The 15465-nt window shown below is 38.0% G+C and overlaps 1 protein-coding gene across 2 annotated transcripts in view; it reads right to left on the bottom strand.

Annotated features, from left to right (window-relative positions):
- LOC309966439 (up-regulator of cell proliferation) overlaps positions 1-15465 on the bottom strand; it is a 93116-nt gene that overhangs the window by 31978 nt on the left and 45673 nt on the right. Inside the window, exon 1 of one of the 2 annotated variants that reach the window (XM_082846494.1) lies at positions 296-401. The exons of the other annotated variant lie outside the window; for it this stretch is intronic. Coding sequence (XP_082702620.1) covers positions 296-309 — 14 coding nt within the window. The 5' untranslated portion in view covers positions 310-401. Of the gene's footprint in view, positions 1-295; positions 402-15465 lie in introns of those variants that run through there. 2 annotated transcript variants of the gene reach the window in all.

Genomic DNA, 15465 nt, shown 5'->3' with positions numbered 1-15465 from the left:
TGGGGGTCTGCCGCTCCCGCACGCCCTCCCGCTCCGCCCGCCCCCCACCAACGGCCTCCGCGCCCCGGGCCCCGGAGCCCGCCCCCGGAGCCGAGATCCTCAGCCCGCGCCCCCAGCCCGCCCCCGCCCGGGCCGCCTCCGCCCGAGGTCGGCGGGAGAGGGCCGCGGGGCCTGGCGGGCGAGCGAGCGGGCGGGGGTCCGGGGCCGCAGGCCGGGGAAGGCCGCCAGCGGCGGCCCGCAGCCCCCACCCCGCAACCCCCCCCCACCCCGGCGCGGCCGCGAGCGCCGCACTCACCCGGGCGACGCCATGAGCGCGGCGAGGTCTCGGCGCTGCCGCCGCCTCCGCTTCCTCCGAGCTGAGCGACTCCGCCGGGGAGGGGCCTCGCACCGGCCGCCGGCCGCCCGCCCGGGCAGCTCCAGGCGGCGGGGGCGCGGGGAGGGCCCCGGGTCAGCCGGAGACGGGTGTGAGTGGGCCCGGAGCCGGAGGAGAGTGAGGCCGGGTACCGGCTCCGAGCGTGCGGGGCGGTGGAGACTCGGGGAGGGGGCCCGGGGTCGGCCTGAAGCGGCCTGGGGGCGGCGGGGGCGCGGGCGGCACGGGGCTGGCACCGGGGACGGGGGCGGTCCGCGACCCGCAGCCCGGACCCGCCCACCTGCCCAGGTGCCCAGGTGCCCGCAGGCCGGGACTCGCCGGGAGGCGCCTTTGGTGCCGCACCAGCGGAGAAACTGCCCCGGGGCCACGAAGCAGCTGCAGGACCCAGGTGAAGTCACCACCTCCCTGCGGTATGAGTTTGATTTCCTTAAGAAAAGCCTTTTCTTTAGCTCTGGAGGACGAGGCGTTATTATTAGTAAGCAAAACGATAACTTTGCTTTATCTTACTTGGTGTGCTGCCTTGCCCGCGTTGCTGGCCTCTCAGAGCCGGTTACACATTGTAAAAGGTGTGTCAGATCACACTGTGAAGCCCTAAGGACTGTGGAGGCACTTTTTATTATCCTTTACATTATACTATTTACCAATAATAATGAGTCTGTAATTCCTGCGGTGGGTTTCACAGCATCAGCGATGGGTACTTGAGCCTCAGTTCCTGTCTCGGCAAAATGAGTTTCCAGAGATAAGTGAGCTCTTGTAAGTAAAAACACTTAAAAAGCTCTGGATAATGAAAACCACTGTTGATCACATTTCTGTGTTATATTAAATATTATTAATAATCATTATTATTTTTACTACTAATAAGAACAAGAGACAGTAAAGCTGTGACTGAAAGCCTTGGCTCTGGAGCCAGACTACCTGGGTTGAAATCTGAACTCTTACCAATTACCAGCTCTGGAAGCTCAGGCAAGATAGAAGCTTCCCAGGGCTGTAGTTTCCTCAGTTGAAAAATGAGGATAATAGGTCCCTTCCTCTCTCTGAGGACTGAATGAGTTAATATTTGTAGAGTGATTAATACATTGCCTGGTAAATGGCCTCTTAACCTCCTGGGAATCCATCACATCCTTCTTTCCTTCCGTAAAATGGAATCTCAGAATTGCTGCCTTGAGTTCAGAAGATAATGCTCTGTAAATGTGAGCTGATAAGTAAAGCCACGGGGGTTTGTGAGACCCAAAGTAGGTATAAATCTAAGAGGACCAGGGTTAAGGAAGAGTTTGGGGAGTGGGCAACTGCTAAAAGGCCTGATTCAAGGCAGTAATGACTGCCATTGGAGTGGGGGAGGTCAGATACTTTTAAAAAATAAGCTGTTGGTTTTAAAACATGTTTTGAAATAATGAATAGTGTTAATTCAATGAAATTATTCTTCCTCAATATGAGTTTTACTAGGTATGTAGCATTTCACTGCATGGTGGACCATCATATGTTTTAACCAACCCCTATTATTAGACAAAATTTTGCTGCCAGTGTTTCATTATTATAAAGAATGTGGACAGTAAATATTCTTATAGCCAAAACTCCCCATATACATCCATGAGTATTTCCTTAAGCTGAGTTCCCAGGAGTCAGATGATACTAGTATTTTAAGTCTTTTCAGATACATATATAATCTCTGTATGTGTTTGTATACTTATACACACATACACAAACACATATATACTAATATACATATACTTATATATATACATACATGTATACGTATACACACACGTATATATACACACACATAGAGACTGCTGTCCCAGCACGGTCACCAACACTGATGATAGTGCCAGTTTGCCAAAAGTCTCAATAAATTTCACAGTTTCTTTATCACTGCAAATTTGATAGGTTAAAAAACAGTATTTTGGCAAAATGGCAGACTAGGAAGTTCCAAGCTCACCTTTTCCCACGGAAACATGAAGAAAACAACCAGAAGCTGTCTGAACTAATTTTGTAGTGTCCCTAAAAAAGTTAAAGGTTTACAGCAACCAAGCAAACATTCAAGCAAGAAAAAGCCATCCTAAAAATGACAGCAAAGTTTTGTGGCATTTTCACTTGCCATCGCCCCACTCCTTCCCCAGTGTGGCAGTGGTCTTGTTCTTGAGAAGGTAGCATCCTGTTTCCCAGTCCCCACATTCCTGTCACCTTGAACTGGAGGGAGCAGAGCAGACCTTATTTGTATACTACCTGGCCTGTAAGAAATGGTAAAGGTAGTCCTTCAGTTTGAAAGGAAAGGATGCTAGACAGTAACTCACAGCAGTATGAAGATGGAAAGATCTGACAAAGAAATACATGGGCAATATAAAAGGCAGCATTACTTTAATTTTGGTAGCAACTCCACTTTTTTATTTCCAACAGGACCGAAAGGACAAATGCACTAAAATACTTATAAGTTATAAATCTATATTATTGGACATACAACGTATAAAGGTATAATTTGTGACATTAATAACATGAAGGGGAAACAGAAATGTATAGGAGTAGTAGAGTAAAACATGTCATTACAAAAAAAAATCAGCTGAACACAAAAGAAGGCAGTAATAGAGACAAATACTGTAAGACTTTTTTATTAAGTAGCAAAGTGACAGTAGTAAGTTCCTCCTTAAGTGTAGTTACTTTAAACGTAAATAGATTAAACTGTCTGATCAAAAGGCAGAGATAGGCAGAATGGATTAGAAAAATGATCCAAATGTATACAGTCTATAAGAGACTCACTTTAGCTCTAAAGACAGAAGATTGAAAGTGAAAGGATTGAAACATATTCCCTGTAAATATTAACCAAAAGAAAGCTGGGTAGGCTATACTAATTCAGACAAAATAGACTTCAGTTTAAAAACTTACAAGAGATAAAGAAAGACATTATATATTAAACAAAAGTTAATCCAACAAGACAATTATAAACATGTATGTACCAAAAAGAGCCCCCAAATATAATGAAGCAAACATTCACAGAATTGAAGGGAAAAATCATTCCACAAAAATAGTTGAATACTTCAATAATCATTTTCAATAGTAGATAGGAGAACCAGACAAAAGATCAATAAGAAAATAGAGAACCTAAACAATACTACAAGTCAATTGTACCTAACAGATGTCAACTGAAAAAAATGCACATCCTAAAAGCTGACAATTATGTTCTATTAGGACTTTCTGAGGACTTAAGCCCAGAAGACAGCCTCTCAGATAGCTCTGAGGGGCTGCTCTGAAAGGGTGAGGGAGGAACCAGGATACATAGAAGTTTTGCAACAAAAACCAGGTAGTTGGAACATCAAAAGATTACTGTTAATTAAAGAAAATCCAGACATCTCAAGTTAATGGATTTAGCACTTTTCTATGTATGGCAAGATGCAAAACTACGGACTCATTGAAATCATTCCTTTGACATTCACCTTAACTATCTAAGGCCAGTATCCTGTTTTAACGATCCTGAATTTCCTCCGGGTACACAGTCTGGGACGGCTGCAGGGGCTGATGGCTTGGTGGCTGCAACATACTTTGTTTACTGTTATGGCAGTCCACACAGACATATACAGAACACTCCACTCAATAACAGTAGAGTACACATTCTTCTCAAGTGCACATGGTACATTGTTTGGAATAGACCATACGTTAGGCCACAAAACAAGTCTTAATAAATTTTAAGAGACTTAAATCATCTTTAAAGATCTTTAAAGATACTACAAAGTTACTTTTCTGATCACAATGGAATGAAACTAGATACCAAAAAAGAAGGAAAACCAGAAAATTCACAAATATGTGGAAATTAACACACTCTTAAAAATCCAATGGATTAAAGAATAAATCATAAGGGAAATTACAAAATACCTTGCTAAAAATAAAACCACAATATATCAAAGCTTATGTGATGCAGCAAAGTCAAGGCTAAGAGAGAATTTTATACCTGTAAACATCTATGTTAAAGACGAAGAAAGATCTCAAATTAATAACCTAACTCTATGTCTTAAGGAACAACAGCAACAACAAAATGAAGGCAAACCAAACTCAAAGCTAGCAAAATGAAGGAAACATTAAAGTTTAGAGCAGAGAAAAAATTGACTAGAGGATAAACAATAGAGAAAAATCAATGAAGTAAAAAGTTGATTCTTCGAAAAGATCAGCAAAATTAACAAATCTTTCGCTCAACTCACTAAGAAAAAAGGGGGGAAGACTCAAATTACTAAAATCAGAAATAAATGTGAGGACATTACTACTGATTTTACAGAAACAAAAATAATTTTAAGAGAACATTATAACAGGTGTACACCAACCAACTGGATAACCTAAATGAAAAAAAATAATTTCCTGGAAACACACTATCAACTATAACTCAATAATGAAGAAAGAAAAAATCTGAATGAATCTATAACAAGTAATGACTTTGAGTTGGTAGTCAAGAAACCTCCCAACAAAGAAAACTGTGGACCAGGTGGCTTCACTGGTGTATTTCACCAAATATTTAAAGAAGAACTAAGTCAAATACTTCTCTAACTCTTCCAAAGTGTTAAAGAGCACCTCTGATTTCATGAGGTCAATATTACCCTGATACCAAAGCCTGACAAAGAAACTATAAGAAAACTACAGATCAATATCCCTTATGAATATTGATACAAAAATCCTCAACAAAATACTAGCAAACAGAACACAGAAACATAGAAAAGGATTATACATCATAACCAAGTGGATTTATTCCTGGAATGCAAGGATGCTTCAACACATGAAAATCTATCAATGTAATATATCACATTAATATGGTGAGGGAAAAACACCACATGATCATCTCAATTCATGCAGAAAAAAAAACATTTGACAAAATTCGACAATCTTTCACAACATAATACACTAAACTAGGAATAGAAGGAAACTTCTTCAGTATGATAAAGGTCATATATGAAAAACCCAGAACAATGATGAAAGCCTAAAAGTTTTTCCCTAAAATCAGAAACAAACAAACAACAACAACCAAAAAAAAGAATGCTCTCTTTTGCCACTTCTGTTCAACATAGTGCTATAAGTCCTAGAAAGAGCAATTAAGCAATAAGAAGGGGAAAAAAAGGCATCCAAATCAGAAAAGAAGAAGTAAAATTATCTCTGTTTGCAGATGACATGATCTTCTATGTAGAACATCCTAAAGACTCCACCCAAAACTGTTAGAACCAATATATGAATTCAGTAAATTTGCAGGATACGAAAGGCAATATAAAAATCAGTTGCGTTTCAATACACAAATAAAAACCTATCCAAAAAGGAAAGTAAAAAAAAAAAAATCTCATTTATGATAGCATCAAAAAGAATAAAATACTTAGGAATAAGCTTAATCAAGGAGGTGAACGACTTGCACACTAAAAACTATAAAACATTGATGAAAGAAATTAAAGAAGACACAAATAAATGGAAGGACAGCCCATGTTCATGGATTGAAAGAATATTGTTAAAATATCCATACTACCCAAAGTGATCTATAGTTTTAATGCAATCCCTATCAAAATCCCAATGGCTTTCTTTACAGAAATAGAAAAAATAATCCTAGAATTCACTTGGAACCATAAAAGACCCTGTATGTCCAAAGCAATTTTACACAAGAAGAACAAAGCGTGAGGCATTACACTTCCTGATTTGAAAATATATTACAAAGCTATGGTACTGGCAATAAAACAATGGAACATAGTAGAGAGCTCAGAAATAAGTCCACACATCTACAGTCAACTGATCTTCGAGAAGTGTATCAAGAATACTGGGAATTCCCTGGCAGTCCAGTGGTTAGGACTCTGTGCTCTCACTGCCGAGGGTCAAATTTCGATCCCTGGTTGGGGAACTAAGATCCCACAAGCCAGGTGGTGCAGCCAAAAGATAAATAAATAAATAATACAAAATTGGGAAAGGATAGTTTCTTCAATAAACAGTGATGGGAAAACTGGATATACACATGCAAAAAATGAAGTTAGATCATTGTCTCACACCATATAGAAAAATCAACTCAAAATGCATTGAAGAAATAAACATGAAACCTTTATACATAAAACTCTTAGAAGAAAACATGAAAAAAGCAAAATATTGGACTTTGTGATGATTTATTGGATATGACACCAAGACCTCAGGCAACAAAAGCAAAAATAGACAAGCAGAATTATATCAAACTAAAAAGCTACTGCACAGCAAAAGAAATAAAATGTAAAGGGAAACTATGGAATGGAAGAAATATTTGCAAAAGACATATCTGATAAGAGGTTAATACCCAAAATATAGAAGGAACCGTTAAAAATTGGGCAAAGAACCTGAATAGACGTTTCCCAGAAGACAAACAAATGTCTTCCATTATACAAACAGGCATATAGAAGGTGTTTATCAGGGAAATGCAAATAAATTAAAAAATGAGATATCACTTCACACCTGTTAGAATGGCTATTACCAAAAAAAATTAAAAATAAAAATAAAAGATAACAAGGATGGTGAGGATGTTGGTGAGGATGTTGAGAAATGGGATGCCTTGTACACTGTGGCTGGGTATGTAAATTTTTACAGCCACCATGGAAAACCTATGGAGGTTCTTCAAAAAGCTAAACATAGAAATACCTTATGATCCAGTAATCCCACTTCTGGGTATATATCCAAAAGTATTGAAGTGAGAGTCTCAAAGAGATATCTGAACTCCCATATTCATTACAACATTATTCACAATAATCAGGATATAGACACAGCCTAAATGACTGTCAATAGATGAATGGGCAAAGAAAATGTGGTATATAAATACAGAATATTAGCCTTTAAAAAGCAGCACATCCTGCCATTTGGAACAACCTGGATGTAACTGGAGGACGTTATGCTAAGTGAAATAACCAGACACAGAAAGACAAATCCTGGGGCTTCCCTGGTGGTCCAGTGGTTAAGAACCCACCTTCTAACAGAGGGGAAGCAGGTTTGATCCCTGGTCAGGGAACTAAGATCCCACATGCCACGGGGTCAACTAGGCCCGTGCACTGCAACTACTGAGCCCGTGTACTCTGGACCCTGTGTGCCACAGCTACTGAGCCCATGCTCTCTAAAGCCCACACACCACAACTAGAGAGAAACCCATGCACCAAAACGAAAGATCCAGCATGCTGCAACAAAGATCCCACGTGCTGCAACTAAGACATGACACAGCCACAAAAATAAAAATAAAAAGACAAATATTACATTATCCTACTTTTATGAGGAATTTAATCAAATTCAGAACCAGAGCATAGAATATTGGTTACCAGGGGCTGATAAGAGGGAAAATAAAGAGGGGTTGGTTGGCGAAAAGGCACAAAGTTTCAGTTACACAAAATGAGTAGGTTCTGGAGATCTGCTACACAACTTAAGGCCTAAGTTAACACTAATATACGGTATACTTAATCTGCAAAGAAAGTAGATCTTACATTAAGTGGTCTTACCACAAAAGAAAAAAAAATGTATGATAGGGCTTCCCTGGTGGTGCAGTGATTGAGAGTCCGCCTGCCAATGCAGGGGACGCGGGTTCATGCCCCGGTCCAGGAAGATCCCACATGCCGCGGAGCGGCTGGGCCCATGAGCCATGGCCGCTGAGCCTGTGTGTCTGGAGCCTGTGCTCCGCAATGGGAGAGGCCACAGCAGTGAGAGGCCCACGTACCGCAAAAAATAAAAAGTATGATAAATATATAAGTAAACAAATAAATAATAAAATTAATAAATGAATGGAGTGAGAGGAAACTTTAGGAGGTGATGCATAAGTTTATGGCCTTGATTGTGGTGATGATTTCACAGGTGTATACTTATCTCCAAGCTGATCAAGTTGTATACATCAGACATATATGGCATTTTTAAGTCAATCATACTCAATCAAGAGGTTAAGAAAAGGTCAGCTGCATTTCCATACACTAACAATGAGTAATAACTAAAAAGAAATTGAGAAACCAATTCTGTTTATGTTAGCATCAAAAAGAAAAAATATTCAGAAACAAATTTATCCAAAAAGGCAAAACATGTGAACACTGAAAACAACAAAACAATATTGAAAAACATTAAAGAAAATATAAATGGAAAGACATCCCATTTTCACACTGGAATCTTAATATTAAGATGTCAGTACTAACAAAGCAATCTGCAGATTCAATGAAATCCCTATGAAAATTCCAAGCATTTTCTACAGTAATAGAATAATCATTCCTAAACTTCATAAGGAATCTCAAGGAACACTAAATAATCAGAACCGTTTTAAAATAAAGTACAAAGTTGGAACTCACACATCCTGATTTGAAAACTAACTACAAATCTACAATGATCAAAACAGTGTAGTACTGGCATATAGGACAATGGAATAGAATAAAGAGTCCAGAAAATCTCAAATATATTGTCATATATATAATTGAAGTATATTTGATTTACAGTATTGTGTTAGTTTAAGGTGTACAGCAAAGTGATTCATTTATATATATAATATTCATTTATATATATATTATATATATTTTTTCTGATTATTTTCTATTATAGGTTACTACAAGATATTGAATATAGTACCCTGTGGTATGCAGTAAATCTTTGTTGCTTATCTATTCTATGTAGAGTAGTTTGTATCTGTTAATCCCATACTCCTAATTTATCACTCCCCCCTTCCCCTTTGGTAAATATCAGTTTGTATTCCTATGTCTGTGAGTCTCTTTCTGTTTTGTATATAGGTTCATTTGTATTATTTTTTATATTCCACATGTAAGCGATAGCATACAATATTTGTCTTTTTCTGTCTGACTTCATTAAGTATAATATTCTCTAGGTCCACCCATTTTGCTACAAATGGCAATATTTCATTATTCTTTATAGCTGAGTAATATTCTATTATATATATATGTATATATATCACATTTTCTTAAGCCAATTGTCTGTTGATGGGCACTTGGGTTGTTTCCATGTCTTGGCATGGGGTGCATGTATCTTTTTGAATTATAGTTTTTGTCTTTTCTGGGTATCTACCCAGGAGTGGGGCTGCTATATGATAGCTCTATATTTAGTTTTTTAAGGAACCTCCACTGTTCTTCATAGTGGCTGTACCAATTTACATTCCCACCAACAGTGTAGGAGGGTTCCCTTTTCTCCACATGCTCTCCAGCAGTTGATATTTGTAGACTTTTTGATGATTGCCATTTTGACCTGAGTGAGGTGATAACCCATTGTGATTTCGATTTACATTTCTCTAATAATTAGCGATTGTGAGCATCTTTTCATGTTGCCCATCTGTATGTCTTCTTTGGAAAAATGTCTATTTAGGTCTTCTGCCATTTTTTTCATTGGGCTGTTTGGGTTTTTTTTTTTATATTTAGTTGTATGAGCTGTCTGTATATTTTGCATATTAATTCCTTGTTGCTTGCAACATTTGCAAATATTTCTCCCATTCTGTAGGTTGTCTTTTCATTTAATTGATGTGTGAAAGCTTTTAAGTTTGATGTAGTCCAGTTCGTTTACTTTTGCTTTTATTTTTTTGCCTTGGGAGACTGATCTAAGAAAATATTGCTACAATTTATTTATGTTTGAGAATTTTATGCCTGTATTCTCTTCTAGAAATTTTATGGTATCATGTCTTGTACTTAGGTCTTTAAGCCATTTTGAGTTTATTTTTGTATATGCTGTGAGGGAGTGTTCTCATTTCATTGATTTACATGTAGCTGTCCAGCTTTCCCAATACCACTTGTTGAAGAGACTGTCTTTTCTCTGTTGTATATTCTTGCCTTTTTTGTCACAGATTAATTGACCATAGGTGTGTGGGTTTATCTCTGGGTTCTCTATTCTGCTCCATTGATCCATATATCCCTTATTGTACCAATATCACACTGCTTTGATTACTAGAGCTGTGTAGTATAGTCTGAAGTCCAGAGGATTATGCCTCCGGCTTTATTCTCCTTCCTCAGGATTGCTTTGGCAACTCTGCGCCTTTTGTTGTTCCAAATAAATTTTAGGATTATTTGTTCTATTTCTGTGAAAAATATCATGGGTATTTTGATAGGGCTCACATTAAATCTGTAGATTGCTTTGGATAGTATGGCCATTTTAACAATATTAGTTCTTCCCATCCAAGAGCATGGGATATCTTTCCATTTCTTCAAATGGTCTTCATTTCCTTTATCAATGTTTTAGACTCTTCAGTGTATGGTTACTTCACTGCCTTGGTTAAGGCAGTGAAGTAACTTCCTCAGAGAGGCCTCGCCACCCCCTGCCCACTGTGGACCCGCTGGTACATGTGAGGTGATGCTCTGTCCTTTCCCACAGCGCTCACCACCTTGGCAATGACTGGATCTCCACTTCTGCCTCCCCCACCAGGTGGTGAGCCCCCCGAGGGCCGGGCTGGCTGTCTTGTTGACAGTTGTGTCCCCAAAGGCAGTGAAGTAATAAGTAATAAGTATTTTATTTTTTTGGACATGATTTTAAGTGGGATTTTTTTTTTTGGCTGTCTCTTTCTGACATTTCATTGTTAGTGTAAAGAAATGTAACAGATTTCTGCATATTAATCTTGCATCCTTCTACCTTGATGAATTCATTTATTCTAATAATAGTTGTGTGGACACTTTAGGGTTCTCTATATGGAGTATCATGTACTCTGCAAATAGTGACAGTTTTACCTCTTCCCTTCCAAATTGTACTCATCTTATTTCTTTTTCTTGTCTGATTTCTGTGGCCAGGACTTCCAGTAGAAGTTGAATAGAAGTGGTGAGAGTGGGCATCCTTGTATTTTTCCTGAATTTAGCAGAAAGGCTTTCAGTTTTTCACTCTTGAGTATTATGTTTGCTGTGGGTTTGTCATAAATGGATTTTATTATGTTGAATTATGTTCCCTCTATACCCACTTTGGTGAGTTTTTAATCAAGAATAGATGTTGAATTTTTTAAGCTCAAAATGGATTAAAGACCTAAATGTAAGGCCAGAAACTATCAAACTCTTAGAGGAAAACATAGGCAGAACACTCTATGACATAAATCACAGCAAGGTCCTTTTTGACCCACCTCCTAGAGAAATGGAAATAAAAACAAGAGTAAACAAATGGGACCTAATGAAACTTAAAAGCTTTTGCGCAGCAGAGGAAACCATAAAGAAGACCAAAAGACAACCCTCAGAATGGGAGAAAATATTTGCAAATGAAGCAACTGACAAAGGATTGATCTCCAAAATTTATAAGCAGCTCATGCAGCTTAATAACAAAAAAACAAACAACCCAATCCAAAAATGGGCAGAAGACCTAAATAGACATTTCTCCAAAGAAGATATACAGAGTGCCAACAAACACATGAAAGAATGCTCAACATCACTAATCATGAGAGAAATGCAAATCAAAACTACAATGAGATATCATCTCACACCAGTCAGAATGGCCATCATCAAAAAGTCTAGAAACAATAAATGCTAGAGAGGGTGTGGAGAAAAGGGAACCCTCTTACACTGTTGGTGGGAATGTAAATTGATACAGCCACTGTGGAGAACAGTATGGAGGTTCCTTAAAAAGCTACAAATAGAACTACCATATGACCCAGCAATCCCACTACTGGGCATATACCCTGAGAAAACCATAATTCAAAAAGAGTCATGTACCAAAATGTTCATTGCAGCTCTATTTACAATAGCCCAGAGATGGAAACAACCTAAGTGTCCATCATCGGATGAATGGATAAAGAAGATGTGGCACATATATACAATGGAATATTACTCAGCCATAAAAAGAGACGAAATTGAGCTATTTGTAATGAGGTGGATAGACCTAGAGTCTGTCATACAGAGTGAAGTAAGTCAGAAAGAGAGAGACAAATACCGTATGCTAACACATATATATGGAATTTAAAAAAAAAATGTCATGAAAAACCTAGGGGTGAAACAGGAATAAAGACACAGACTTACTAGAGAATGGACTTGAGGCTATGGGGAGGGGGAAGGGTAAATGGTGACAAAGCGATAAAGAGGCATGGACATATATACACTACCAAACGTAAGGTAGATAGCTAGTGGGAAGCAGCCGCATAGCACAGGGAGATCAGCTCGGTGCTTTGTGACCGCCTGGAGGGGTGGGATAGGGAGGGTGGGAGGGAGGGAGACGCAAGCGGGAAGAGATATGGGAATATATGTATATATATAACTGATTCATTTTGTTGTGAAGCTGAAACTAACATACCATTGTAAAGCAATTATACTCCAATAAAGATGTTAAAAAAAAAAAAAGATGTTGAATTTTGTCAAATGTTTTTCTGCATCTATTGAGATGATCATATATTTTTTGTCTTTCCTTTTGTTAATGTGATATATCTGCCTCTATAATCATCAAGATATTGACCTATAATTTTCTTTTTCTTTTCTATTTTGTTTTTGTTTTTTTAGTGTCTTTGTCTGGTTTTGGTAACAGGGTGATGGTGGCTTCATAGAATAAATTTGGGAGTGTTCCCTCCTCTTCAATTTTCTGGAATAGTTGGAGCAGGATAGGTGTAAATTCTTTGTATGTTTGGTAGAATTCCCCAGAGAAGTTGTCCAGTCCTTGAATTTTGTTTGTAGGGACTTATTATTATTATTATTATTACAGAATCTATTTCACTTCTAGTGATTGGCCTGTTCAAATTACCTGATTTTTCTTGACTCAGTTTTGGCAGGCTATATATTTCTAGAACCTTGTCCATTTCTTCTAGGTTGTCCAATTTGTTGGCATATAACAATAGTATTCTCTTATGATTTTTTTTGTATTTCTGAGGTATATGTTGTGATTTCTCCTCTTTCATTTCTTATTTTGTTTATTTGGGTCCTCTCTCTTTTCTTCTTGGTGAACCTAGCTAGAGGTTTGTTGACTTTACCTTTTGAAAAAAAACCAGCTCCTGGTTTCATTGATCATTTTTATTGTTTTTAATATAAATATTATTTATTTCTACACTTATCATTATTATTTCCCTCCTTCTGCTGACTTTGGGTGTTGTTTATTCTTCTTTTTCTAATTCTTTTAGGTGGTAGGTTAGGTTTTGTGTTTGAGATTTTTCTTGTTTCTTGAGGAGGGCCTATATCACTATGAACTTCCCTCTCAGAACCGCTTTTCTGCATCCCATAGATTGTGTAATATTGTATTTTCATTGTCATTTGTCTTGAGGTATTTTCTGATTTCTCTTTGATTTCATTGTTGACCTGTTGGATTTTTTAGTAGTATGTTGTTTAGTTTCCTTATGTTTGTTATTTCCCCATATTACTTTTTGCAGTTGATTTCTAGTTTCATATCATTATGGTCTGAAAACATGCTTGTTGTAATTTCTATCCTCCTGAATTTGTGAGGCTTGTTTTGTGACCTTGTATGTGGTCCATCCTAGAGAATTTTTCTTGTGTGCTTGTAAAGAATATGTATTTGGATGTAGTGTCCTGTAGATATCAGTTAAAGCCAACTGGTCTATTGTGTCATTTAGGACCTCCATTGCATTATTGATTTAATTTCTGGAAGATCTGTCCATTGGTGTCAGTAGATTGTTAAAGTCTCCTACTATCATTGTATTATTGTCCATTTGTCCCTTTATGTCTGTTATTATTGTTTTAGTATTTAGGTGCTCCTCTATTGGGTGCATATGTTAATGAGTGTAACATACTATTCTTCCCTTTATCATTATATAATGTCCTTCTTTGTCTTTCTTTATGGACTTTGTTTTAAAGTCTATTTTGTCTGATATGAGTATTTCTATCCCCAGTTAACCTGTCATTTCCATTTGCATGAAATACATTTTCTCATTCCCTTACTTTCACTGTGTGTGTGTCTTTCGCTGTGAAGTGAGTTTCTTGTAGGCAGCATATTGTAGGCTCTTTTTTTTTTCAGTCTGCCACTCTATGTCTTTTGATCAGAGCATTTAGTCCATCAACATTTAAAGTAATTATTTATTGGTATATACTTATTGCCATTTTAAACTTTGTTTTCCAGTCATCTTTGTAGTTATTTTTGTTCATTTCTTCTGTTTTTCCTTTTGTGGTTTGTTGATTTTCTTTTCTAGTATACTTGAGTTCCTTTCCTTTTGTTTTTTGTGAATATATTGTCTGTTTTTGATTTGTGGTTACCATGGAGTTCAAGTATGTTGACCCATACTATATATATTTGCTTTAAACTGATAGTTGTTCAACTTCAAACACATTCTAAAAGATGTACATTTTTATATACCCCTCTGCCACATTTTGTGATTTTTATGTCCTATTTTACAACTTCATGTTTATCCTTTTGCTGTTAATTGTAGTTATCATCACTTCTACAGATTTTTTGTTTTTTAAGCAATCCTCAATCCTTTCATATGTTTGCCTTACCTATTGTGATTTCCCCTTTCCTCTATTCTTGTTTCTTTTCTTTCTTTTTTAATTAATTAATTTATTTATTTTTGGCTGTGTTGGGTCTTCATTGCTGCGTGCGGGCTTGCTATTGTTGTGGTGCATGGGTTTCTCATTGTGGTGGCCTCTCGTTGCAGAGCATGGGCTCTAAGCGTGCAGGCTTCATTAGTTGTGGCACACAGGCTCAGTAGTTGTGGCTCACGGGCTCTAGAGTGCAGGCTCAGTAGTTGTAGCACATGGGCTTAGTTGCTCCGTGGCATTTGGGATCTTCCGGTACAGGGCTCGAACCCATGTCGCCTGACTTGGCAGGAGGATTCTTAACCATTGTGCCACCAGGGAAGCCCCTTGTTTCTTTTCTATTTGGAGAAAACCCTTAAATATTTCTTTAGGCTAGGTTTAATATTGCTGAATTCTTTTAGTTTTTGCTTGTCTGAGGAATTCTTTATCTATCCTTCTATTCTAAATGATAATCTTGTTGGGTAGAGTATCCAAAGTTGTAGGGTTTTCCCTTTCAGGAATTTGAATTTGTCATTTGACTCCCTTCTGGCCTGCAAAGTTTCTGCAGCAAAATCAGCTGATAGTGTTATAGGCGTTCCCTTGTGACCTGCTCTTTGTTTTTCTCTTGCTGCCTTTAGAATCCTCTTTTTATCTTTAAATTTTTCTGATATGTCTTGGTGTGGGTCTGTTTGGGTTCACCTTGTTTGGGATCTTCTGTGATTCCTGTCCCTGGATATCTGTGTTCTTTTTAACACTTGGGAA

This window comes from Leucopleurus acutus (assembly GCF_964270905.1).
Source record: "Leucopleurus acutus genome assembly, chromosome: 9".
Classification (NCBI taxonomy): Eukaryota; Metazoa; Chordata; class Mammalia; order Artiodactyla; family Delphinidae; genus Leucopleurus; species Leucopleurus acutus.
This window is presented reverse-complemented; position numbering and strand designations above follow the sequence as displayed.